Genomic DNA, 24,955 nt, shown 5'->3' on the forward strand with positions numbered 1-24,955 from the left:
AAGACACTGTTTCAGTAGATGCTGAACAAAGCGAAGGTGCTCAGATGAGGCGGCGGTCAGTGCGCGTGTGAGAGCTCAGAGCACTTGGTCAGATGGCTCATAAGGGGGAAGACCCCCTCGCCACAGCGTGTAAATGACCCTTACCTATGCTGAGCACTAGGTGAGGTTGAGGGTACAGCAAAGGGGAGCGAGCTGTGACCACGAGGAGGTCATCACTGGGTGGGGAGCAACAGCCTTGGACAGGTCATTCGACCGCAGTGTCACCTGTGCTGTTGGCCAGGCGAAGGGGGTGGACGTGAGCTGACACGACTTACCCTTCTGCTTGCGTCTCCTCTCACCAGGGTCTTTTCACCTCATTCACCTGATGTTTGATGACTACGTGCTCTACCTGCTCGAGTCCCTGCACTGTCAGGAGCGGGCCAACGAGCTCATGCGGGCCATGAAGGGAGAAGGAAGCACTGGTGAGCCAGCCCTGCCCTGGGCGCTGCCCTCTTGCCGTGTGATTTGTACCCTTCCTTCTGTGCCCTGTGTTTCTTTAGCTCTGTGTCCCCAAGAATGTAGTTATGGGGAGCAGGTGAAGTGGTGTGAAACCAAGCGCATCCCGCTCTTTGTGGAGTGGGCATGAGTGGGCATGGAACTGCCTTGCGGGCCTTGATGGCGATGGGAGACCAGCGGAGGGCTTCAGCCGGGAGTGACATGACGTTAGAAAGATTTCATCTTGTAAAGCCCCTCACGACAGCTGGCCTGGGCCTTTGGCCCTAAGAACCGCCCTTTCCCCCACCCGCAGCAGAAGTCCAAGAAGAGACTGTCCTGACGGATGCCGCCCCGCCGACCCCGTCGCCAGCGCCGTTTTCTCCGGCACAGTCCGCCACGTCGGTGGAAGGGCCGCCCCCGTCCTCCCCGGTCAGCAGCCCTTCCCCCGAGTACGCCGGCCTCAGCACCACAGGTAACGGGAGGTCCCTCGGGGCGCTCAGTGGGAAGGTGATGTTTAAAGCAAGAGCTTTCTGGATAAACATTCGTGTCCCTCCAGCCCCGCCCTCCACAAGGCCAAAACCTGAGTATTTTCCTGGACTTATAGGTGACTTGCAGCTATTCACTGATTCGCTTGTACATGTTCCTTATGCTTCTGTTTTCAAGTGGGCAGACTAAGTACATGGTAAAATCACTACCACATCCCAAAACCTAAGTCATTAAAATGATATAAAACATAAATTAATAAACAGCCATTCTTTTTTTAAATATATTTTACTTATTGATTTCAGAGAGAGGAGAGAGAAATAGAAACATCAATGATGAGAGCCATTGATCGGCTGCCTCCTGCACGCCCCCCACTGGGGAGCGCGCCCACAACCCGGGCATGTGCCCTGCCCGGGAATTGAACCCTGGTCTCCTGGATCCTAGGTCAACACTCAACTGCTGAGCCACGCCTGCCGGGCCACAGCTATTCTTGAAAACAAGAAAGGGAGCTCTCTGCGAACCACAAACAGAGAGGCAGCTCTGGAGAGTGGGGCAGACAGAAAGCCATATACCAAGCATGACAACCCTTATCAAGACAGGCAGTGATGAGGTGCCAGCTAGTGCTGTGGGGTCCCCAAGGAAGGAGAGAAGCTGGTCAGAGGTCTCAGGGAAGACTTCACAAAGGAGGATGATTTCAGCTGGAACTTGACTTTGACAAAGGTCTGCAGAAGGGCCGTTTGGGCAGAGGCCAGTATGAGCACACGCACAGGGTGGGGAAGCGTGGGCCTTTGAGAGAATGGTGACCTCTGGCTCCAGTGTCACATGTCCTCTCAGGAGTCACACAGGTGGGGAAGGCAAGCTGGAGTCACATCCTAGAGGGTCCTGAATGCCAAGGCAAGGTTTGGAAAAGTGATGTTACAGGGGTAATAATAGCTACTTGTTAGTGTCCAAATGTTGATTTACGACATACAAAGGACCTTTGCATAACTGTCTCACTTGATATTCACAATAACACTGCAAGGTAGATACTGTTCCATTTTATGGAGGAGAAATAGAGGGTGAGGAAGGTTAAATTCCTTGTGCTGGGTGCAATAGTCAGTAGTAGACAGAAATAATTTCATTCAATTCAGCAAATCTCCTTGCTCACAAGACTTGTGGAAATGTTACATTGTATGTGCAATATTCAGTAAGTGTTAGCTAATATGTAATAATAATGAAAAGGAAGTGTGTGTGTGTGCGCCTCAGATTTTCTCACATGGCTGCAATCAGATGAGGTACGACAGGCCAAAGTGCTTTGTTGGCAGCAAGGTGCTCTCCAGACAGAAGGGGTTACTGTTAGGAAGGCCTGTAAGGTGAGCTACCACTGAGAATGCGCGGGAGCTAGAGCGAGAGGCAGTCCGTTTCCTTCCCACCTGAACTCGGCGGACAGGAGAGACGCCTTCGGGCGAGGGGCAAGACTCAAGGCAGCCTTGAAAGACACGAAGGGCTCAGCCAGCAGAAGAGGAGCGGGCTCACAGGAACAAAGCAGGACCACCCTCTGCTGGATGGGCCCCGGGCGGGGTGGGGCAGGTGGGCGGACCAGTCTCTGTGGCATGGAGGGCCTGCTACGACTGTGGTAATTAAGTCTTTATCTTTCCATCCCAGTCTGCTCTAGTAGTCTCCCAGTTACCCAAGCACCAGCTCTGGCAGTCAGCTTCAAATCTTTCCTTTCCCTCAGCTCCTGCGGTAGGATCAGCTAAGCCCCTCTAACAAACAGATCCAGACATGGAAGGAGTTAACAGAAATAAAAATCTGTTTCATGGTTGCAAACAGTGCTGGCAGGGTATTTAGGTTGGAGAGGAGGCACATGCTCCTTCAAAATTAGGCTCCACCATACCCCAGGGCAGTGGTTCTCAAAGTGTGGTCCATGGACCAGCAATATCAGCATCTCCTGGGAACTTGTTAGAAATGCTCAGTAATAGGTCCCAGGGATTTGCTCAACAAGCCTCCAGGTGATTCTAATTCTCACTGTTTTGAGGACCTCCGCCTTAGGGCTTTGTCAAGCCCTGGCCTGAAGGTGGCACGTCAGTCCCACTCATAACCCATCACCTAGGGCTTGGTCACAGGGCCTCATGTAACTGTAGAGGGAGCCTGGAAAATATAGGATCGTGTGTCCCCAGGTAGGGAAGAGGGGATGGACTGAGGGGAGACACTGGCATTTTCCAGCACACCTCCCAAGTCCAGTGGTTCCAGTACCGATCTGGACCTGCCCATCCCTCCCACCCCGCTGGTGCCATCTGGTTCAGGCATCCCCACCTCTCATGGACTCAACAGTGACTCTCAAGCTGGTTGGTTACCTGCCTCCAGAGTCTCGTCTATCCGCCTCCACACTGCCCGCTGGGCTTATTTCCCTGAAGCTTATGCCTCTTCAGAGTGCTGGGGCCCAGAGTTCACTGCCTCACACCAAACCCTAAAGCTCTCATTGTCCACATCACCTCCAGGACTGTCCTCCCATCCTGTGGGAAACAGTCCTGCTCATCCTTGACGTTTGTTTCCCTCACCCTCCGGGTTAGAATCTTGCTCGAGACCCTCATAGCATGGGCTCAATTATATACTAGTTCTGCTTAGAACAGGACTGTTTTCAGAGTAGATGAGAACCCAGTTTTATCTTTGGAAGACCAAATAAGTAGGGTAAGACTGCCCTATTTAGGATGTTGTCTTTTATCCATTCATTCACTCACACATCATCTATCATTTATGCAATAAATATTTCTCTTGTGGCTTCTATGTGCTAAACAGTTCAGAGGGCTGGTGGTGCAAACAAGGGAATCGTGGTCCCTGCCCCCAGGGTGCCGATTGTGTAGCGGTTAGGATTCTGATGACAAACAATGTAAAGCGATGAGCTCTGGCTTGGGCGAAGCGTCAGGGTGTTAGGCGAGCTCAGAAGCGGCCTCCAGCCTGTATTTGGAGGGTCTGGGAAGGCTGAATAATGGGAGGGAAGGTGTTCCAGGCACAGGAAGTAAGCAGTACAAAAGCCCGGAGGCTAGAGAGCATGCCGTTTTCAGGGAATTTGAGGTGTATATTCCAGCAGTCTTTTGATTATTTCCTTCCCCAAAGCTTCCTCTCCCCAGAACTGGAGCTGCTCAGAGGGGAAATGAGCAGATGCTGAGGAGCCACTGAGGTGCCTGCCTCCTCTGTACTTTGCCAGAGGCAGACTTGCCAGCAGACTCAGCGGTCCTTTGTCAGGAGCTGCTGGGGAGCCTGGACTCCTCAAGACTTGAAAAGTATGGTTGATGGAACTGGCATGAGATGGAGCTTTGATTTCACTCTGGGTGCACAGCTAGAGACAGTTCTCTTCTATGCAAATTTTGATTTGAACATCGCCAAATTTTCTTTACATAGATGCACCTCAGATCATGTTTTGTTTTCTACTTTGAAGAGAAAGAACTTACTGCCCCCACCCTCACCTCCCCCCAGGTTCTCTCCTAGTGGGTTGTTGCAGTTCCTGCTTGGAGGGCTCAGGAAGAGGAATTAATTATAACGAACAACCTTGTTCAGTGACAGTAAAAAAGGGACAGGAAGTGAAGCACTGTTCACAGCTCTTCAGCTGCTCAGGGGTCTTCCCAGTCTAGAATTACGGGGTAGCCACCCCCAGTCCCCGGCCTCCCTGGGAAAGGAGCAAGGGCAGAAGGAACAGCCAGGAGCCACTGACCTGAGTCATCCTGCCCCAGACCCTGCCCCCAGCCTGGGAGACACACGCAAGCCAGTCAGTGATAACATCCTTATAACAAAATAAACAGGGAAATTATGCAAATAAAACAGTTCTGCATTATGAAGCAGAAACAATGTGAGTGGAACCTTTCTTGCCCTGTAGCAACATAACAAACAGTCTCTAGGGAAACGGGACGGAGGAGTGTGGAGCGAGGCTTCTGGGATCTTCGGACGCTCAGCCGGCCAGTGAGCCGCCTGGCTTTCCTCCTCGAGGTGTGGCAGGCGTGATAGGCAGAGCCTCAGCAGTGTCATAAACGTGTGCAGAGGTTTCTGTGCAATGTGTTCAAGTCATAAAAGTAGCTTCTCAGAAACACAAATGTGAACCAGCTTCTCCTCAGATGACTATAACCTTTGAAGATTTTGGCACATTCCAGCTTTGTTCTCAGATATCTCCAGGGGGCATTAAAAATGTCATCCTACATAAAACCAGGTATAATATTTTTGTCAAGTACCACTTTTGAATACTCCATCGGTAAATTAGACTGGCTCTTGGCATGTAGTGTGGGTCATGGTCTTGGAGGAAACATAAATATAATTTCCTAACAACATGTATGGTTTTATAGGCATTACATTATAAAGCACAAATTACTTAGTTAGGATATGTGCCTAAATAGTAAGAAACCTCTTACGGCAGGCTTCTTAAAGTGGGGGATTTATGTGATTTTTCATTAGACAACATTGTAAATTGGGAAGCAATTATGCATCTTATAAAATGCATTTGCCATGTTTCTTTTTTAAAAAGGTTAACTCAGCATATGGTTTTCATGGACAGTTAACTTTTACTTCCATCTTAAAATTATTGCTTGTTTATATACCATTACTTTCCAAAAAGGATCTGAAGTGGTTAACAAAGAAAAAATAGGAAAAAAAATGAAGCAAAACCAATTTTTTTAAAAAGAACCCAAACCAGGAAGCAAGAAATAAAGAAGTGGGTAAACAAAATAAACTCTTGGCTAAACCAGTTTATTAACACCTTCCGTGAAAGTTTGTGTGATCTAATGATTTGCTGGGTTTCTAGCCCACTCGGAATGATAGTGCTCAGACGAGGGACTTATCAAGTCCAACTTACTGAGGGTCAAGCCAATCAGGTGTCTGTGACTCTTCCACAAATTAGTGTCTCACTTTTTTTAAAAAATATATCTTTATTGATCTCAGAGGGAGGAAGGGGGCGGGGAGAGAGACAGACAGACAGAACATAAATGATGAGTTATTGATCGGCTGCCTCCTGCATGCTCCCCAGTGGGGATTGAGCCCACAACCCCGGCATGTGCCCTGACCGGTAACCAAACCCCAAAACTTTTGGTGCATGGGACAAAGCTCCAACCAACTGAGCCATCCGGCCAGGGCCCTTTGGCATCTTTCTGATACAAGGACTAATGAGTACACAGTGGTAGAGATACGGAGTGTGACTCCCTAGGAATACGGCCACTCTGCTTGTCTATGTCTAGCTCTGTGTCCACACCTGAATACATGTATTTCTAAATATGTTTCCTTAAGACTGTATTTAGTAATTGTTTCCAAAATGGAAAAAGAAAAAAAAAGAAAGTGAAAGGAAAGGAATTTCAGGCACCAAAAACTGAACCTGAGGCCCAGCCGATTTTGATTGGGCAAGTTCGATTCCATGGCAAAGCCCTGGTGAGAGACTGGTTAAATGTTGTTCCATTTCAGCAGGTCTCCACAAGCAGGTACCTATGATTCCCATATGTCCTCCTTTGGTCTCCTAACTGTTTGAGCTTGCCGCCCCCCAGATGACCCAGCAGAGTTCAGAAACCTTAACTTTCTTTAAGGAACTCCGGCTCTCTCCCTCCTCAGGAGCATGGCAGGTGGTACCAGACTGGCCTGCCCACTTAACATGACATTGGGCTGCAGTTCTTCAATGTTATTTAAAGCAAAATCTTAAGCTCCCACTCCATCCGGGTCAGGCCACCAAAGGGTTCTAAGACCTTGTTTATGATGCCATTTTAAGGATTCTTTCCTTCAACAGTGACAATAAAAGTTAACTATTAAACTCGTGTTTTCACCTCCCCACCATGGGTTCCCTCCAACACAAAACCAGCGAAGTAAACCATTGAGATGCCAGGATGCCTAAAGAAATAGGGCAAACTCCTCATAAACAGCCCTGGCTGCAGAACATGCGGCCTGCCCGCTGCGTTTTCTCTGTCAGCAGGGGAGGTAACCAGATAACTGGCCCCTGCTCTCCCCAGATAGCGAAAGCCCGGTTATCCTGAGCGCGGCTACGCTGGCCGGGTACACAGCCGCTGCGGCCCTGCCCCAGCCCCACGGCCCGTCCAGAACTTCCCTGTCGCTGCCACTGAGTCCCTCCTCCATCCCTGCTGCCTCCTTTTCTTAAAGGAATGAAATCAGGAAGGAAGCTGGGATTGAAAATAGATGGTTAATCTGCTCCGACTTCACACCATCAAGATCTCGGCTTGTGCTGGGCCTTTGGATTTGCTCATTCATTCATTCCGTGTATTCTGGGGCCAGACTGTGAATCAGCATCTCCTTGGGAACTGATTGATTTGCTGCTCCTGCTCAGTTATGTCAATTAGAGTTTGGCCATGGGACTGTTGATAAAGTTTAACTCAAACAGATGAGTTTTTCACCTTCAGCAAGTATTCCCCTTAAGTAAAACTACCTTGAGGATAAATGATAGTCAATGGGATTTATATGTATATATAAAATACCTTCTTTCCCTGCCTCAGTCTTGAAGGTTTGTTTAGTATCACATATTGTCAAGCAACACTGTTCAAATAGAACTTCTTGCGATGATGGAAACTTTTTTTACCCAAGCTGTCTAAATTAATAGACACTAACCACATGTGGCTACTGAGCACTTCATATGTGGCTAGTGCAACTAAAAGCAACTTAATTTAAGAAAAAAAAAAATCTTTATTGATTTCAGAGAGAGGAAGGGAGAGGGAGAAAGAGAAACATCAATGATGAGCAAGTCATTGATCGGCTGCCTCCTGCACGTCCCCTACTGGGGATCGAGCCCACAAACCCAGGCATGCGCCCTGACCAGGAATCAAACCCTGATCTCCTGGATTCTAGGTCGACACTCAACCACTAAGTCACACCAGCTGGGCAAAAAAACTGAATTTTTAATTGTATTTCATTTTAAATTTAAATACCCACCGATGGCTGTTGGCTACTGTTTTATGACAGAGCAGCTCTAGAGTCTGGAAATATGTAAAGGAGCTTGTTTCTCAGGAAGGTACTAACAAAAGGCTAAGATTAGCTGTAAACCTAAGCAACTTCTGGGATGGTTCATAGAATCCTAGTGAGGAAAAGGCTTAGTCCAAGATCTGAAGGAAGGGCATGGCCAGGAAGCCTGGGAAGTAGTCTAAATTTTCACCTGCATGTATCAAACTCACAACTCTGACTTTTAATGGCCCTCAACATGCAGGGTGCATGACAGGAGGCAGTGTGTTTCCAAGCCTTGCCACTCAAAGTGTGGTCCATGGACCAACAGCATGGTCATCATTGAGAAGCTTGTTATAAATGCAGACTCACTAGTTCGACTCCCAACCTGTCAAATCAGAATCTGCATTTTAGCAAGAATGATTCAAATGCACATTGAACTGTGAGAAGCAATTGTTGTGGAAAGGTTTGGAGCTGGTCTGGTCTGAGTTCAAATCCCAACTCTGCCACTTACCTGAGCAAGTCTTGGGCCTCAATTTTCTTACTAAACAAGACACTAATAGTACTTACCTCAAAAGGTTATTGTGAAGATTCAAAGAGTTGATGTATAAAAAGAAACTAGCGTGAGGTCTGGTTTATGTTGGATGATCAATCATTCATTCATTTATTCAACAACTCACTACTGTGCCTATTATATTCTGAGCACCCTTCCTGTCCTGTGTTTAAAATCCCAGGGATAAAAAACAAAAAAAAAAACTGGGGCGGGGGGGGTAATGTTTCATTGGGGATGGAAAGAAAATGTTCCTCTCTAGCAATTTCAATACAACACCATGAACAACTTTTCTGTATAGGATTCTCAAATCCTATAGGATCTTTATGGGATTCTCAAACATCAGGGGCTCCCCGCTCTGTCCTCGGACTTTCAAATCAGGGTAGAGGATGGCGGGGGGAGAACTAGAGAAAGTTAGGGAATGAGACAACTTGGAAAGGTTTGTTATGGTTTTATCAACAAACAAAAAGAAGTTAGAGCTGTCTTAAAAATTAAGCACAAACTGTTCACTGCACAGATTTTCTTTTATTAGTTTCCTTAAGAAAGAAGAAGCCGCAGTTCTCACTGGAGGTCCCACGGGTAGGAAAGGGAGGGAATGCAGGGTGTTCTTTTCTGCTACCCCGGCAGAAAGGGTCTCTCACCCAAGCCAGTAGGTGTTAATCTGCTTAAGCCTGCCTGAGTGGGTCTGTTAGCCTGCTGGCACATGGCCATTTAGGGGTTTTGTTTCCCAGACCACAGGAGCCCATTTTTCCAAGAGTTCCACTAGCTTTTTGTTTGATAACGTCTATTTCTAGCAGCATTTACTCCCTCAACAACACATTCAATGGAACAGAAATTTACTGAACACCTACTATTAGGCAGACCCTCTGTTGGGGACACAGATGAATGAGGAACAGTTGCTGTGCTCCAGGAGCTCACACAAAGTAGCTTCTGCTGCATTCTCTCAGGTGCCGGCTGTTATCACCGCCTCTTCCTACTGCTGGGGGGGCGGGGTGGGGGGAGAGAAAATCCTCTGGCTTCCTTAGCTGCCCCCTTTCAATCCCCACTGACCTCACTGTGCTCCCCTGAGGTCCCAGGGGCATCAAGGGTTAATTACTTGCTGGCTGTGGCTGGTTCATTGTTCTTGCAAACTTCCTACCTCCTTCCAATTCCATTTCCAATTGTAAAATTTGCTTAAGTTTAATATTTTTCTTTTCACAGAGGCAATACACATTCATTATAGAAAAATACAGATAAGCAAAATAAAGAAAAATTTAAAAACCATCCTCAATCCCACCACTAAGAGATAACCTGTTTTAATAAAAATTATACATAGGCTGTTCAAAATGTAGGGGAAGGCATCACACAAAGTCCAGTCATTTTCCTTCCAGTCTTCTTGCAGGTATTAAAAATGATGCCTAACACACAGTCTGCTAAAGTCATCTTTTGAGGGCAAATACAGTGTAGGTGTGCAAACTAGGAAGGGGTGCTTTTAGCCATGCTGGTGAATAAGGACTCCAGGCATTTTACAGAAAAACCTGGTTAGAAGTTTGCTGTCATTGACTGAATTACTGCTGCTATTCAAATACTTCATCCCTTAGGATCTGAAATGGGAAATAAGGACATTTCTCTCTTAAGCAAGTCTGATATAAGAATACCCAAAGTTGTGATGCAGAGTGCTTGACCGTCCTTGCCGGGCCCAGGCTCTGCCACGTCATCTCAGTTAATCCTCACGATAGCCCTTCAAGATAGATACTATTAGCCCCATTTCACCGGCAAGGAAAGAAAGGCTCCTAAAGTTTAAGAGGCTGGGCCAGGCGCTTACAGAGTCCGCGGCAGAACTAGCACCCAGAGTGAAGGGACTATGGTAGAGTAAGTGGGAAGGGTGTGGCAGACCAGGGTTGAGAGCCCCCTGGGCCACCCACTCACTGCGGGACCTTGGGCGAGCTGTTTAACATGCCACGGCTCCCTGAACTGGGCTTTTGTGCAACGCCAGAAGCCTGCAATTAGTGTTGACACAGGAACAGTCTTGAAAATCAAGACATGGGGTCCGTTGTAAGGGCATCTGAAAGAGATTCCTGTTTGTTCTGAGTTCCAAGGACAGTATACTCCTGAGGATTTGTTTACCATCCTATGGCTCCTAACCTGTCAGCTCTCCCGTTTGCTGTTGGCTCCTGGGAAACTCTGAGCCAAGTCTAAGGCCCACCTAGAAAGAATTTGGACCTTTAGGGAATGCATGTTTCATCTCATTCCTGAGTGCACTTTTTGCTCCAGTTTTGTTTTAATTTCTACTTTCACTGCCTGGGGATAATTTTTCTCCTGAGGGTGTCTATAATGCACTTAGCACAGTGCCTGGCCTATATTAGATGCTCAACAAATGGTGTCTCCTTTCATGCTCTAGGATTGCATCTGTGTCACTTCATAAAAAATAAAAAAAAGACATTATTTGTATTCCAAAACATTCTCCAATTTACAGGAGGGTTCAATAGAAAGCTCTTTTAAACATGTAACTAACACATATATTTAAAATAGGGCACTATTTTCACAAACCCTTACAGGTACTCCTTACCGCTCTCTGTCCCATAGTTGGCTCAGTGCCTACCTACCAGCTCTTCACTTCCTCCTGCTCCGCGTCAGTGCAGCTACTCTTGTGTGCTATTTGCAAAGTGTTTGGGATGGAATGGGCTGAATTTTTTAAATGAAAACCCTTTCTCTATCTTTCCAGAGGAATTTTAAGATAGAAATGGTATGCTGCAGAATATACAGAATTGGTGAACCAAGTTTTCTCTTTTATACTTCTTTTTTTAAAAATTTTTTGTCACTTTACTCATTTTTTTTGCTTTTAGAGAGAGAGGAAGAAACATCAATGTGAGAGGGAAATATCAATCAGCACGCCCTCTACTGGGGGTGGAGCCTGAAACCCCGTCATGTGCCCTGACTGGGAATCGAACCAGCAACCTTTTGGTTCACTGGACAATGCCCAACCAACTGGGCCACACTGGCCAGGGCTTCTCTTTTATTTCTTAAAATTGGCCTCCCTTAACCAGTTCTTTAGTTTTTCATGTACCTACAAGGGGGAGTTGAATGCTATTTCCTCTACCTTCTAAAATTAGGTTTAATCATTTCCACGATGTCAACATTCTAGAATTTATCAGAAATTAAGTTGATGAGTTTCTTGTCAAGTTTATTAAATACCATAGGCATATTTATTATTAGCGATTTCTTAAATCATTTTTTTACTCTAACCATCTCATAAAATTCTTAAGCATCTTTAGTATTTTTAATTTTGTCAGTTTCTTTTCTCAGTCCCTAGCACTTTCAAGGTATCCAATTAAAAAGTAAATTAGTGGAATTAATAATATGTATGGAATAGGTCACGGTTAAGGTCACTGTCTAATAATCTTCAAAAAGACCTGGGCAAGCAGAGCTCACTAATCTACTTATGTTTACTTAAAGCAATTTGTTGGATCCTTAACACCTGTTGAGTTGAGTGCTAAGAAGTTATTTTGCTAGGCCTATGGAGCTTCGTTGCCCCAAGCCTTCTTTTGTTCTCTCTCCTTCCCTCACTCCCTCTTTCTTTCTTGCTATCTTTCCTTTTCCATTTCTTCCTTTTAAAAACTTTATTGAAAATACTTTGGCCTCCAGGCTCTGTGCTAAACACTGGGGGATACAATAGTGGGCAAAATAGACAAGGCCTCTACCCTCATGGAGTTTATAGCCCGAGGCAGGGGTGGAAGATAGGCATTAATCAAATCACATTCATTAATGGATGGATGTAAGATTACAAATTGTGGTAGACACCGTCAAGGACTATAGTGCAGTGTGGGGCCGGACCCAGTCTGGGCCTAGGAGACAGCTTGTCTATATTGAGATATGAAGCATGCACAGGTACTAAGGGAAGCATGAGGGTTCCAGGCAGCAGAAACAGCATGTGCAAAGGCCCTGTGGTGCTGGGAGTCATGGTACTCTGGAAAAAAGTGAAAGAAAGATATTATGGCTGGATTGGAGAGAACAGAAGCAGGGGATAGGGGATGCTTCTGGTGAGGTCAGCAGGGCCAGAGACATATGCTTTGTAAAGATTTTGGCTTTCAGCTCAAGAGCCATGGGAAGCCACTGAAGTGTTCTAAGGAAGAGCTGGCAGTGCGAGAGCTGTACTAGGACTGATGCATCTTAATTTGTCTCTGCAGGACCGATGCAGTCATACACGTGGTCTCTAACCTACACAGTGACAACGGCGGCAGGGTCCCCAGCTGAGAACTCCCAACAGCTCCCCTGTATGAGGAGTACTCATGTGCCTTCCTCCACCGTCACACACAGGATACCCGTTTACCCGCACAGAGAGGAGCACGGGTAAGTGACTTTCCTGGGATGGCGCCTTCTAAATTTGATTTTAAAGAGCAGGGCTCACTTAGCAGTTGTTTTCTCAAAGGGCAGGAAGAGGGCCACCCTTTGCTGAGTTCTCACAGTGTGCTCAGCAGTCCCCGAGGTGGGTGTTAGTGACTCCACTTTGTAGATGGGGACACTGAGACTTGGTTGATGAAGTACAGCTCCTCAGAGTCACACAGCTGGTAAACGTGGGGTCCAGACGGAGCAGCTGTCTGCTCCAGAGCCTTTGCTCCTTCAGAGTCTCAGCTGGAAACTCCCATTCAGCAGTCCCCTCGGCGGCTCCGTGTGCACTTTGCAGCCTTATAAAGCTTCACGGTAGGTCCCGGTCTTTTATGACTGTTTGGAGGAGGGCTTCCCCACCTGAGAGCTGGAGGTCCTGGAGGACAGTGATCATGAATGGGGTCAGGGAACGCCTGTGGGTTCCAGTGGTGCTTTGGACCCTGTATTGTGTAGTGATGTTGCTGTGATGAATCATCTGCAAAGCCATTGAAAGTTGTGGCCTGAATCATAGTAGCTCTTTGCCATTATGCGTTGTCTTTATCAAAAGACACTAACCTTGCAGTGTCTAATGCAGTGATCTGAAAGACGCTTATGATGTTAAAAAGTGTCTCACCCTCAAGGTGAGGCTCTGCGGTGTGGTGCAGTGAGCCTCGCAGCCAGGTTCCAGCAGTCCAGCTGCAGGGAAAAACACGAGGGGGAGAAGGAGCCGGAAGGGGAGAGGGAGGAGAGGGAGGGGGAGGGGGAGGGGGAGGGGGAGGGGAGGGGGAAGGGGAGGAGAGAGGAGGGGAGGGGGAGGGGGAAGGGGAGGAGAGAGGAAGGGGGAGGGGGAGGGAGGAGGGGGGAGGGGGATGAGCGAGGAAGGGGGAGGGGGAGGACCTCTCAGGTCCCGTCCTCTCGGTGGCCCAGCATAGTGCAGCAAGGTGGCAACCCTGAGGGTGGGCATCCTCAAGTTATTTCCATTGCTTCAGGTGCCCCCGATGCATCTGTAGGGCAGCCATTATTTTTCAGGAGCCTCTTTGAGTATTTCCCCACACATTTAGAATAACCTTTGAGAGCTTTTTGACCCTGCAGGAATGGCCAAGTAGACATCCACATGGTCATCCATCTGCATCTTTGCTGTGAGGTTATTATTAAAGCAGTGATAAGACCATCCCGTGTGCCCATAGGGTTGGCTTTAGGGAGTGTCTTCACACGTGTGACCCTCCGAATCAGCGTGTGCAGCACGTGCAGATGGGAGAACGAGGCTGTGAGCAGCCCAAGGTCCCCAGCTGCAAAGTGTGGAACCAGGCCGAGAGCTGGGGTTTCTGACACCTGGCTGGCCAGGCCGTGGTGTTTGCTCCCAGGACAGAGCTCACAGATGAGACTCTGTCCTTCCCCATCATGGGGAAGCTGAGGCCTGAAAACAAAAACACAGATCCCACAGCAGCTGCTTTTTTTGCTCTTGGACTTCAGGCTATAATAGGGGGTTTTAAGACAACAGGTGCGGAGGTTCCATCACTAATTAGGTTTGGCGCAGGACTAGCTTTTGTTCCCTCAGCTCCTGGTGCCAGGGGAGAAGGCAAATCAACCTGGGAGTTTAATTTACCACAACAAAGCCACAGAGTGGGGACGCTAAGACTGGGGGAAAAAATGGGGGAAAAAGAGAGAAGAAGGAAAACCAGAGGAGGCGCATTCTTGACGATGTCACACTGATCTGTTCCTCCTGCTATTGCTCACCACAGTCAATGTGCTTGATGCGTTTTAGATACACGGGAAGCTATAACTATGGGAGCTATGGCAACCAGCACCCCCCGCCGATGCAGAGCCAGTACCCGGCCCTCCCTCACGAGGCAGCCATCTCTGGACCCCTGCACTACGCCCCTTACCACAGGAGCTCTGCGCAGGTGAGTCGGTGGTCCCACCCGCTTGCCCAAGCCCCAGGCCAGGTCTAGTCAGCGTCACACAGTTAATAAGCACCTGCTGTGTACTGTGTGTGCAGCCCGCGTGTCATGAGGAAAGAGTGGCCTTTCCCCCAGCGTCATGTTGGTTCTTCAGTGGCTGCCCCACTTGCTTTCACGCACGTGGGTGCAAACAGTTGTCTTTAGTTCCGCCCTCTCTGACCTCTCTGATCCAATCCGATCAGCTGCGATGTCTGTTGCCCCTTTTCGGGCAGCCCCCTCCGATTGGACCTCGGGTCTCCTTCCCATCACCATTCTCTGGTGCAGACCCTCATCGAGTCCTGCCGGGACTGTTATCTCCTGGCATTCTAACCAGTGCCTCGGTCTCCCCCATGTGCTCCTTCTCAGTGCAGCCCCCACAAACACTCTTACCAGAAGAATCCTTGAGGCGGACCCTTTATCAGATCATTCTCAGGCCACACGTTGCCTTTGCCCCTCACTGTCTAACAAACCAGATCAACCTCTGTGGCCTGTGGTGAATGGGAATTGTGGCTGTACCTATAACTTCTGTGCTGGGCACTATACTTGTCTAAGACACTTTCCTGTGCACTGGCCCCAGGCACAGCTGGTCACCAGTTCCATTCAATTCTACATCCTCAGTGTCTCTGCACCCCCGCTGTCCTTGCCTCAGCTCAGGTCTTTATCTAACCTAGATGACAGCAAAAGCCTTCCCATTGGTCTCCATGGTGCCAAACTTGTCCCACTCTGGTCTAGCCCCTACACTGATGCTAAGGGAGTCTTTGGGGGAAAACCCAGTTGGTCATAATACTCTATTTTGTGTGTCATCGCTTTCAGAGTCAAGTTCAATTCCTTAGCATGTCTCTCAAGACTCAGTACCATCTGCCTGCCTCTCTGGCCTACAAAGACCCCTACCCCCATCTCTGCTCCAGCCAGGCCAACCCCTGTGCAGTCCGCCATGTCTGTGCCGAGAAAGCTGCTTCTGGCTCGGATCCTCTCCCCCAGCCTCTTCTGCTTGCTGTTCCCAGCAAGCATCTCAAGGTCTTTGTGGCACTTTCTGACACTCGCCCCTTCCTTCCTCCAGGACTTTATTATGTCCCGCTCCTCTGTACTTGCATTGAACGCTGGGCTTTCCTCTATTAGTAACACTCCTCACACTATTATCATTGCTGGCTTTCCTGACCCCCACAGGGGACTCGAAAACTCCTTGAAAGCAAAAATTAAGTCTAGCATCCCCTGGCCACAGGACATGCCATCTATCAGAAAGAGCAGCTTGCTTTTACTGAGCATGTGCCGAGCACTTTGCACATCCTCACGGTAACCCTTGCAGAAAAGAAAGGGAGAGGTCTCTTGCTCAAGGACTGAACCCGGGCAGCGTGGCCCAGCTACCCAAGCTCTTACACTACCCTGTTGCCTCTCCTATGTGAGCATTCGCTGAGCGATTGTGGAACAGAAGAGTGAGCAGGCGGTGGGGCAGCATCAGCAACAGTGTGGGGTGCCAGGGGCGCTCGGGGTTCGGCAGGTGTGGGAACCATGGTCGGTTTGGGAGCCTGGGAGTGACAAGGTGAGACCCATGCTTAGGAAAGACAGCTCTCGCAGCACTCACTGCGTGAACCAGAAAGGGGCTGGGAGAGGCAGGAGTGAAGACGAGAAGGCAGGACGTGAGCCGGGTGGCGGCCGCAGTTGCATCAGCTGTCAGTACACAGACTTGCCTCTGAGGAGGGTACAAGGCGAATGTATCCACAACACTAGGCGCTCGGGGCCAACGGGCGTCTGTTTTGATTTCCATCCGAGGTGCCAAGGGGAGCCCTGGTATAATCCCCAGATAAGCCAAGAAGTTGATTCCACTAAATCACCACCTGGGGCATTCATTACAGGTCTCCAGCTGCGTCACGCGGAGATGCAGGCTCCTTGGGTACTGCTTCCCTTGGGAGCAGAGTCTGCGCTCCTCTCTGTGACTTAGAGCTGCTGCTGCAGACACAGTATCAGCAACTCATTCATTCCCTCCCTCATTCCTCGAGTGATTGCCAGGTGCCTAGTATGTAGCAAGCGCTGCTCTAGCCTTGAGAATACAGCAGAGAATGGGACAGAAACGTGCCTGCTTTGGGAGAGCTGATGCTCCAGGAAGAGACACTAGTCTAAGCAAAGGGGCGAGATCAAGCTAGTGTTCCAAACCCCCAGCTCCCGGCATTATCTTCCCTCTTCACCCCCTCGTCCCTCGTCCCTCCTCATGGAATTTCTGCAGCTGGTGTTCTGGGATGATATTTTTAAAGCCATTGCTGTAAAAAAAAAAAAAGCCAGGGTTTCCTCAAGGCCCATGTGGTCCCTGGTGATGAAAGATAGGTCTGCAGCATCCGCTCTGGAAGCCACAGCATTCCCCGACTGGAGCACTGGCATTAACTGTGGGCCCAATGGAAAGGCAAGGACTAAAGGAAAGCTCAGGGTGGAGCGCTTTGAACCCAGGGGAGGATATCTTGTGAGAGGTGACAGGCCCTTGGCTGGCCTCTTCACCACCGTGCCCTGTGGCCCTTAGACAAAGTCTCTGACAACCTCTGACCCCACCACACAGCACACTTTGCACTCTGTGGCTTATGCCGTAGTCTTCATTTAGAAAGGGGGGTGGGGAGAAGTTAATTTGTCACATCTCTGCCAGACTAATGAGTGAGGTCAGTGCTTCTGCGGAAGGTACGCCAAAGACAAAGAATCCTTCGTTTTGTTTTTCATTAACATTTATGTATCAAGTGCTGTTTTAGGCACTTTCATTTGGGCACTTAATTCTCACTGCAACCTTGAGAAGAAGGCATTTTCCTCCAATTTTTAAAGATGAGGAAACCGCTTCAGAAGGTAGTCTGCGCCAGGTCAGGCATCCAGTACGTGACACAGCGCAGGCCCCGAAGCAAATTCTCCAACTCCCAGCACCAAGCCCCCGCATGGACACTGCACTATGTGTGTATTGGAGGGTGGGAGGTAAATTCAAGAGGCTACTGCAACTATTCTCAGTAAGTTTCAAGTTTCCAAGAGAAGAATCACACACCCAAGATACCTTATTTCTTTCCTTTCCTAGTACTTTGGGTTAAGGTTGAGCATATAGGGGAAAGCCAGCGCAGGATTAATTAGTTGTATGTGTTCTTAATATGTTTTTATTGATTTTAGAGAGAGAGGAAGGGAGAGAGAGAAACTTTGATGTGAGAGAAAATCATCCATCGGCTGCTTTCCATCTGCACCCCGATCAGGGATTGAACCTGTAACCTGGGCATGTGCCCTGACAGGGAATTGAACCGGTGACCTTTTGGTGCACGGGATGACGCTCCAACCAGCTAGCACACTGGCTAAGGCAGGGCTAATTAGTTTCAACTTTCCAGAGCAGAGGTCAAACTGTTCCAGTCCTCAGTACTGAGTGTCACACTTCAGTATATCAGACTCACTGGGGAAAAGACCGGTCTGAAGAAAAATTGCAATTACGGAATTTGGTTAAAGAATGAATGCCATTGGCCATCCGCTCAAGAGTAACTGAAAGTGACCTCTGCAAACACATGCCCGCCAGGTGTGCCTTGAAGAGCTGGTACAGTTCCTCGCTGTGCAGGAATTGTAAGCACCCGCGCACGTACATGCTCAAAGCAAGCTGCGGTCATTTGTGCCTGGCCTAGAGTGCGTGCGCCCTTGCTCATATTGCTGCTTTGCACAGCACATGCTTGCTTTCGGGTAATACGAAGGTAAATCTCCAGCCCTACTTGAACTCTCGTAATTTCTAAGGAGCGAGTCCAGACGAACGAGGCTTCACAGTGTAAGGTTTAAATTATTTCAGGAAACACCCTTGTGGCAATGACGCTGCCCTCGTTCACATCCGAGTAAGTGAATGGGGGATCTTGTCAGCTGCACCTTCCCAGGCCCCCATTCTCATGCCGGCCCGAAAGAGAACACAGACCAGGCCCAGCACACGGCTACAAAATGTTTCTGAGCCTCACTCCACACATGTCCATGGAGCCTCCACCCTCTCCGCAGCCATGAATGTAAACTGGGATGTAAACTTGAGCTCAAAGCCATTTGATCAGCCAGAAGCTGTGTGGCTAGAAATACACTTAGAATGGCCTTGAGAGCTGTCCCTTACTTCTCACCTGGATGGCCAAGGCCCGGCCCAGCCTGCCAGTCACGCAGCACTCACAGTACCTCTGTCTCAACCCAGATCAGCCCCGGCCCCGTGGGTCCTTGACCTCAGAGGCCCCGTGACTGCTGCAGAATTTGCTTAGGGTGCTCTGCGTTGGGATAGCATCCTGGGCCAAAGGGAATACAGATCAGTCAGGCAAAGTGGTGTAAGATCCTGACGGTAGAGCCAGGCTTCCTGGGTTCAAATCCCAGCTCTGCCTCTGATTAGCTCTGTGCCGCAATTGCCTCATGTGAAAACGGGGGATAGTGATAGCACCTATTTCATAGGGTTGTTGCAAGGGTTGAGTGAGTTAATAAAGGTTAGATCAGGGCCTGGCTCACAGTTGGCACTGCTTGTATACATTATACCCTTTGTTAGCTTCTGTGTAATTATAGTTAGTGCTTTTCTCCCACACTGCACTCGCTCTGTGAGGGCAGGGGCCAGGTCCTTTTTTTCTAACCATATATTCCCGGACCCCAGCCCAGGTTTGCCCCTTAGTGGGTCCTCAGTAAACACTTGTCAGTGGAATGAATGAATGAACGAACGAGTGAGTGAGTGAATCCTTACTCTGGTACAAAGTTGCTGTGTGACCACCCACAAGCAGGCCATTTCCCCTCTCTTGACCCCAAGGATGGGTAGGACCAGATGGCGAGTCACTAAGGCGCTCCCTGCCATTCATGACGTTATGATTCGAGGGAGATTATTAGTAATAGCTGACGTGTTGCGAACACTTTCTGCATGGGTGTGCCAAGTGTCTCACGTGTATTAACTCAGTCCTGACCCCGAAAGCTCAGCAGATACAATTGTCTGGCACGGGCGTGGGGGCTCTGGCCTCTTCCAGAAGCGGCTGAGAGGAAGCCTGTGGGGCCGGCCCACTGGCAGAACCGTGGTGCGGCGAGAGCCGCCTTTCACAGGAAAAGTTTGTGCTCCTGACTGGGCCACCCTTCACCCCTTGCTCAAGGAACAGCCCATTTGGTAAGGTCAGGGATAAAGGGCTCATTCTTCCCTCGCCATGTGCAGGAAAGTCAGCCCTTGGTGTGGGGAGTCGTTTCTCAAAATAGAACGTCCTAATATGGTTCCAAGGAGGCCCACAGTCAGGCACGGCTGAGACGGACTTAGCCTCAGCCATGTGACTGAACCTTTGACACGCACACACAAACACGTGCCCGCAACCACCCCTCACACACCTCTCACAGGGCAGGCACTGGAGACTGAGCTCCATTCTCACATCCAGAGCAATAGCGCGGGATCCGACCCAGAAAATAGCAACTTCCTGTTGTGGGCCCTCAACAAAAAGGCCTTTATTCTGGCCGAGCTCTCGGACCCAGAGGTTTGTGCCCAGCCTGCTTAAGGGCCCGGCGTGAAACCGGATGTGAAGTGTGAGAGGTGAGGCGGGCGCCACGGGCAGACTAAATAGAAGCTTCATTGGCGGCGCTAATCACCAGGCGGAGGCAGAGGCAGCGAGCGCTCCAGCCCCTCGCCTCTCAATGGGCTCTTCACCGCAGGGAAAGCGAGTCACTGACTCATTTGCAATTAGCTGACCTAACGGGACAGAATTTTCCAGGCCGGATTCTGTGGTAACAGAATTTTATTGTCACATTGGAGATATTTTGAGCCAGTCTCATTTCCAGGCAATTACTCTTTTGAGTCTGTGACACAACCCCTGGGCACAGCTGCATCTGGGGTCCTCAATTAGGCACAAAAGCCACACTCTCTCGGGTTCTGGGGGAAGGAGGTTGCGAGTCCGCACTGTGATGTTTTACCTACACGAGCCATGGCCGTGAGGACGGTCAGAGCCAGCAAGCTGCGGCCTGATCAGAACTGTCACACCCTGAGGTCTGCAGAGGACGGGGAGCTGAAAGGAAAGGTGACGGAGAGGTTAAGGTCAATGGGCTGCATGTCCACTGCAGAGCGCTCTTCCTCTCTGTGTAATTCAGCGGTGGGCCAGGCAGGCGAACGTGGGGAAGCGTGACCCTAGGATGGGGTTTTACGCCAGCCCTGCCACTGGCTGGCCATGTGACTGTAGGCAGGACGCTTCACCCCGGGTACTGCTTTTCTCAGCTGTATGACACGGAGCTGGATTATGGGATCCCTAAGGTTCTTTCTCGTGCTGACATCTCACCAAGTAATAAGTTACTCACCAAATAATTACTTAGCACCTACTGGGTGCCAGGCATGATTCTAGATGTCGGGAATATGGTGGCAGACATGAGAAGGCCCCCTGGGAGCTTGTGACTATAAGCCAGAGAAAGACAGCTGCCAAGAATGACACCATTCCGACCTGAGGGGCAGAGGGCGGAGCGTTTAGCTTCTTGAGATAGGATGTTCAGAAAGGTGCTCTGAGGAGGAGGCATTGGAGCTGAGATCTGAAGAATGACCAAAAGGCAGACACGCAAGGAGCCTAGGGATAGGTAGGGGTGGTAGAGCGCGTGCCAGGCGGAGGAAACAGGAGACAGTTCCCTGGGTGGGAACCAGCCGGGCATGCCACTGACCCGAGAGGAGGCTTCCGCCAGGGCGAGCCTGTGGAGTGAGGCGACAGGCGTCCAGGGAGCTTACGGGAGAGACCATCAAGAGGGGGAAGCAACCTGCTGGAAAAAATTAAAAGACCGTTTTGCACTATTGCTTAATGTGGGCTGTGTAATACCTGGGATCTTGTTTTCCTGGGCAGGGCCCAATCTTACTGAGGTCTCTCTGGGCTTTAGAGTGGGTCCTGGGCTGGAATTCCACTGCTCAGGCCTGGGGTCCCACATGGCTGCCGCACGTACGGGGTACCCTTGGGCATCGTGAAAGCCTTGGTATGCTGTCAGTCACCTTGGCAACAGCGCTGGCTGCCTCCTCCCGTGAGTTCCCAGACACCACCCTCACCCCACTCCCTCTTTCCTTGCTGCGCTCGGCTGTGGAGCGGCTGCACTCTGCTGTGCAGGGCGCGCTGTCCCCGGTAGGCCAGACCCTCTGCCAGAAGCTGGATCCCTCCTTCTTGACCGATGAATTGCTGGTTCTCTTCCCATGCTTCAGGCCTGAGAGCCTCCCCCTGCTTCCCTCGGGCTCCCCCTCAAAGAGGCAGAATGGTTCCCTTTGGCCCCCTCGACTTCAAGCAGCAGCCATTGTTGTCACAACCCCTTCTCCGGCTGTCTCGGCTTCAGCCTGTCTGTCTCCCTCACAGGAGGCAGCCTCCCACCTAATCCCTCGGGGCTCCACTCTCCAACTGTCAAGGAAGACAGATGGGGAGCAGAAGAATTCACACATTCCCACTCTCTCTCCCCTGCTCGCTCTCCTTGCCATCCTTGCTGACTGGTTCCTGTCCTGCCGGGTGGCCCTCGGCACAGCGAGGAAATCTTTGTGTTGACTGGCCCGCAAACTGGGCGCCTCAGAGCTCCTCCCTGTCTCCCCTCTGATTGTACTGAAGGGCTTATTTGCATAGCTGTCTTGGGAACTGAGAAAAAAGTAAAGAACACTTCAGAGACATTTCTCTTATTTCTAATTCTTTCTAGAACTGCTTCCCCTCTTCTTGCAGCTACGAGCACCTGTGTTTCTGACCTGCACAGAAGCACACCCTCCCCCAGGTGGTTCATCCCGACTCCTCCCACATTCACACACACCAAGCCCAATAGTCTGCCACTTCCTGCCTGAGTATCTTCCAGGACTCCAGTGACTATGAACCAAAAAGATGTTCTTCAAATGATAGGCACTAATAATAACCTTTGAAGCTGTTGACTTGCTTCCTCTCCAAAAGCCTGCTTTTAGGCTGCAGTTCATAATTGAATTCAGCTGTAAAATGCTATTTTTAATAATGTCATTGTGTTTTACTTGGCAGTACTGTTCTCTTGGGTTGATTGAGTGGGACCTATCACATCTCCATAACTAATGATAAAACAACCATCCATCCATATCTACTTGGACATGCTGTTACTCATGTTCCCTCTCTCTCTCTCTCCCTCTCTCTCTCTCCTGTATCACTCCTGTGTTCCCAGTAGGGCTATTCCTTCTTTTGGGTTTGACTTCCCAAGACATTCCAGATTAAGAGCCTAGAGTCTGTGTTGCTGGTTGAGTGAACACCAGTCCAGCTCTGGCCAAGATCCTTTGCATTTCTCCTGTTGGATACTTCCTAGACCAAGGTTCGATCTTTCAGAAGTTCACTGATTGTGTCCCATTGACTTTCACTAATAGCATCTTAAGAAGTTTAACTTAAACTATGAACGTGACTGATAATGTGTATATGTAACTTCAAGCAAATTTTAACTTTGTGGAATTTCTTTCCCCTCAACAAGTACCCTTTTAATAGCCCCACTTCCCGGATGGAACCTTGTTTGATGAGCAGTACTCCCAGACTGCATCCTACCCCAGTCACCCCCCGATGGCCAGAGGTGCCCACAGCCAACACGTGCTACACAAGCCCGTCTGTGCATTCCACGAGGTATGGAAACTCTAGTGACATGTACACACCCCTGACCACGCGCAGGAATTCTGAGTATGAGCACATGCAACACTTTCCTGGCTTTGCTTACATCAACGGAGAGGCCTCCACAGGATGGGCTAAATGACTGCTCTCATAGGAACCCATATTTAATATTAATAAGTATTAATAATAATAAACCCATTCAGCCCTCCCCCAGAAGACTTTATCTCTATACATTATAACTCGTGAACCATTCCTAGGCATCCATTTTCCTGACGATCGTGAGGCTGGGATTCAGTGTGGGATGAGTAAACTTTAGTTCAGAAACAGGACCCACTATAGTCAGTGAGGTTGGGTTCCTGTCGCCAAGCCAGACTTGCCTTTCTGTAGAGCACTATCAGACAGGCCATCGGTGCCTTTTCCCTTTGTTCCATGACTTGGCTTTTGTTGCCAGCCTCTCCCTGTAAGTTACTTATTTTCCTGTTGACAAAAGCTCTTTAGTCTTGAAGGATGGATACTGGAGACAGAGCCTGGTTTGTGTTTTTGGATGGGCACATAATTTACCAAGAGCATTCGCCTTGCCATCTGTCTGTCACCTTACTGTACAGTGAACAGCCCTCAGATACGTTCTACGTAGCCTTTCTTCTTGGTGGTGCTTCCTGGAGCACCAGCGCTAAACACAGGTACCTGGCAGCTCCAGATTCCCTGTTACGCTCGTGTCTGTCACAGTCCCTGTGTTGGAATGTGAGCACTGTCTAGAGGCAAGGAAGAGGCCTGTTCTGTATGCCTTAAGTTGACTAAAGTTTGTAGGGGACTAGTTCTTCTACAGGCTAGTATTTGTCCTAAGTTTGCACAGTGGCTAGTGTCAGCAATAGACAGGGAGTGGTTTCTAAATTCCGTGATAGCATCGAGTACCACACTCTGCTGTATGACGTTGTGAAACTGGATGGACCAAACATTAACTCACCGAGCACCAAGTGTGAAAGTGACTTGCCCGGTTCCTTCATAAGACTATAATTTCCGACACTTTGATAGAAAAAAATTTCAAAGCTGTGCCTTTGAGCCTATACTATACTGTGTATGTGTGGAAATAAAAATGTATTGTACTTTTGGAAAATTTTTTCATAGGCATTTTTCTGTCAGATTTGTAGCAATTTGTGAGGTTTGTTAGAGCTTAACATAGGTTTTCTTTCTGTATTATAAAAAGCACCAAGCAATTATGGTGGACCTATTACCCTATGGGTAAGAAATAAATAGAAATATGACATCGGATGTTTTAGCAATTGTTCTGTAAATAAAATCTTTGATCACACCCACTCTGTGTGATAATCATGTCTACAGCTAAAATGGAAATAGTTTTATCTGTACAGTTGTGCAAGATATGAATGGTTTCACACTCAAATAAAAAGTATTGAAATGACCTGCTTCATTTTGCATTTGATAAGGCCCGTGTGTGTGTGTGTGTGTGTGTGTGTGTGTGTGTGTGATATAAATACCATTCTGATTTAGGGTGTAAGTAGGCAAAACAAAACTAAGTGGTCCTATATGGTCATGCTTATCCAGTTCATCGTCATCTCAATAAAACAATCGTTAAAATGTGGATACTATTCCCAGGTGCAGTCCTTCAGCAACAGTTTAGTACCTGCACACTGACTGAAGTTTGTAGGGGACCCATTCTACACACAAGGACTTAAGTCTGCACGGTGACTGACGTCAGCCAAGGGCAGGGGCTTCTCAGCCCTTAACGGGAATGTTGT

General features: G+C 48.9%; 1 protein-coding gene across 1 annotated transcript in view; it reads left to right on the forward strand.

Annotated features, from left to right (window-relative positions):
- Nucleotides 1–24,617, forward strand: part of RFX4 (regulatory factor X4) — a 119,864-nt gene extending 95,247 nt beyond the window's left edge. Inside the window, exons 14-18 of the mRNA XM_081128166.1 lie at nucleotides 342–461; nucleotides 788–946; nucleotides 12,565–12,727; nucleotides 14,508–14,646; nucleotides 23,071–24,617. Coding sequence (XP_080984292.1) covers nucleotides 342–461; nucleotides 788–946; nucleotides 12,565–12,727; nucleotides 14,508–14,646; nucleotides 23,071–23,343 — 854 coding nt within the window. The 3' untranslated portion in view covers nucleotides 23,344–24,617. The remainder of the gene's footprint in view (nucleotides 1–341; nucleotides 462–787; nucleotides 947–12,564; nucleotides 12,728–14,507; nucleotides 14,647–23,070) is intronic.
- The last annotated feature ends 338 nt before the right edge of the window (nucleotides 24,618–24,955 follow it).

Source organism: Miniopterus schreibersii (genome assembly GCF_964146895.1).
Source record: "Miniopterus schreibersii genome assembly, chromosome: 2".
Classification (NCBI taxonomy): domain Eukaryota; kingdom Metazoa; phylum Chordata; class Mammalia; order Chiroptera; family Miniopteridae; genus Miniopterus; species Miniopterus schreibersii.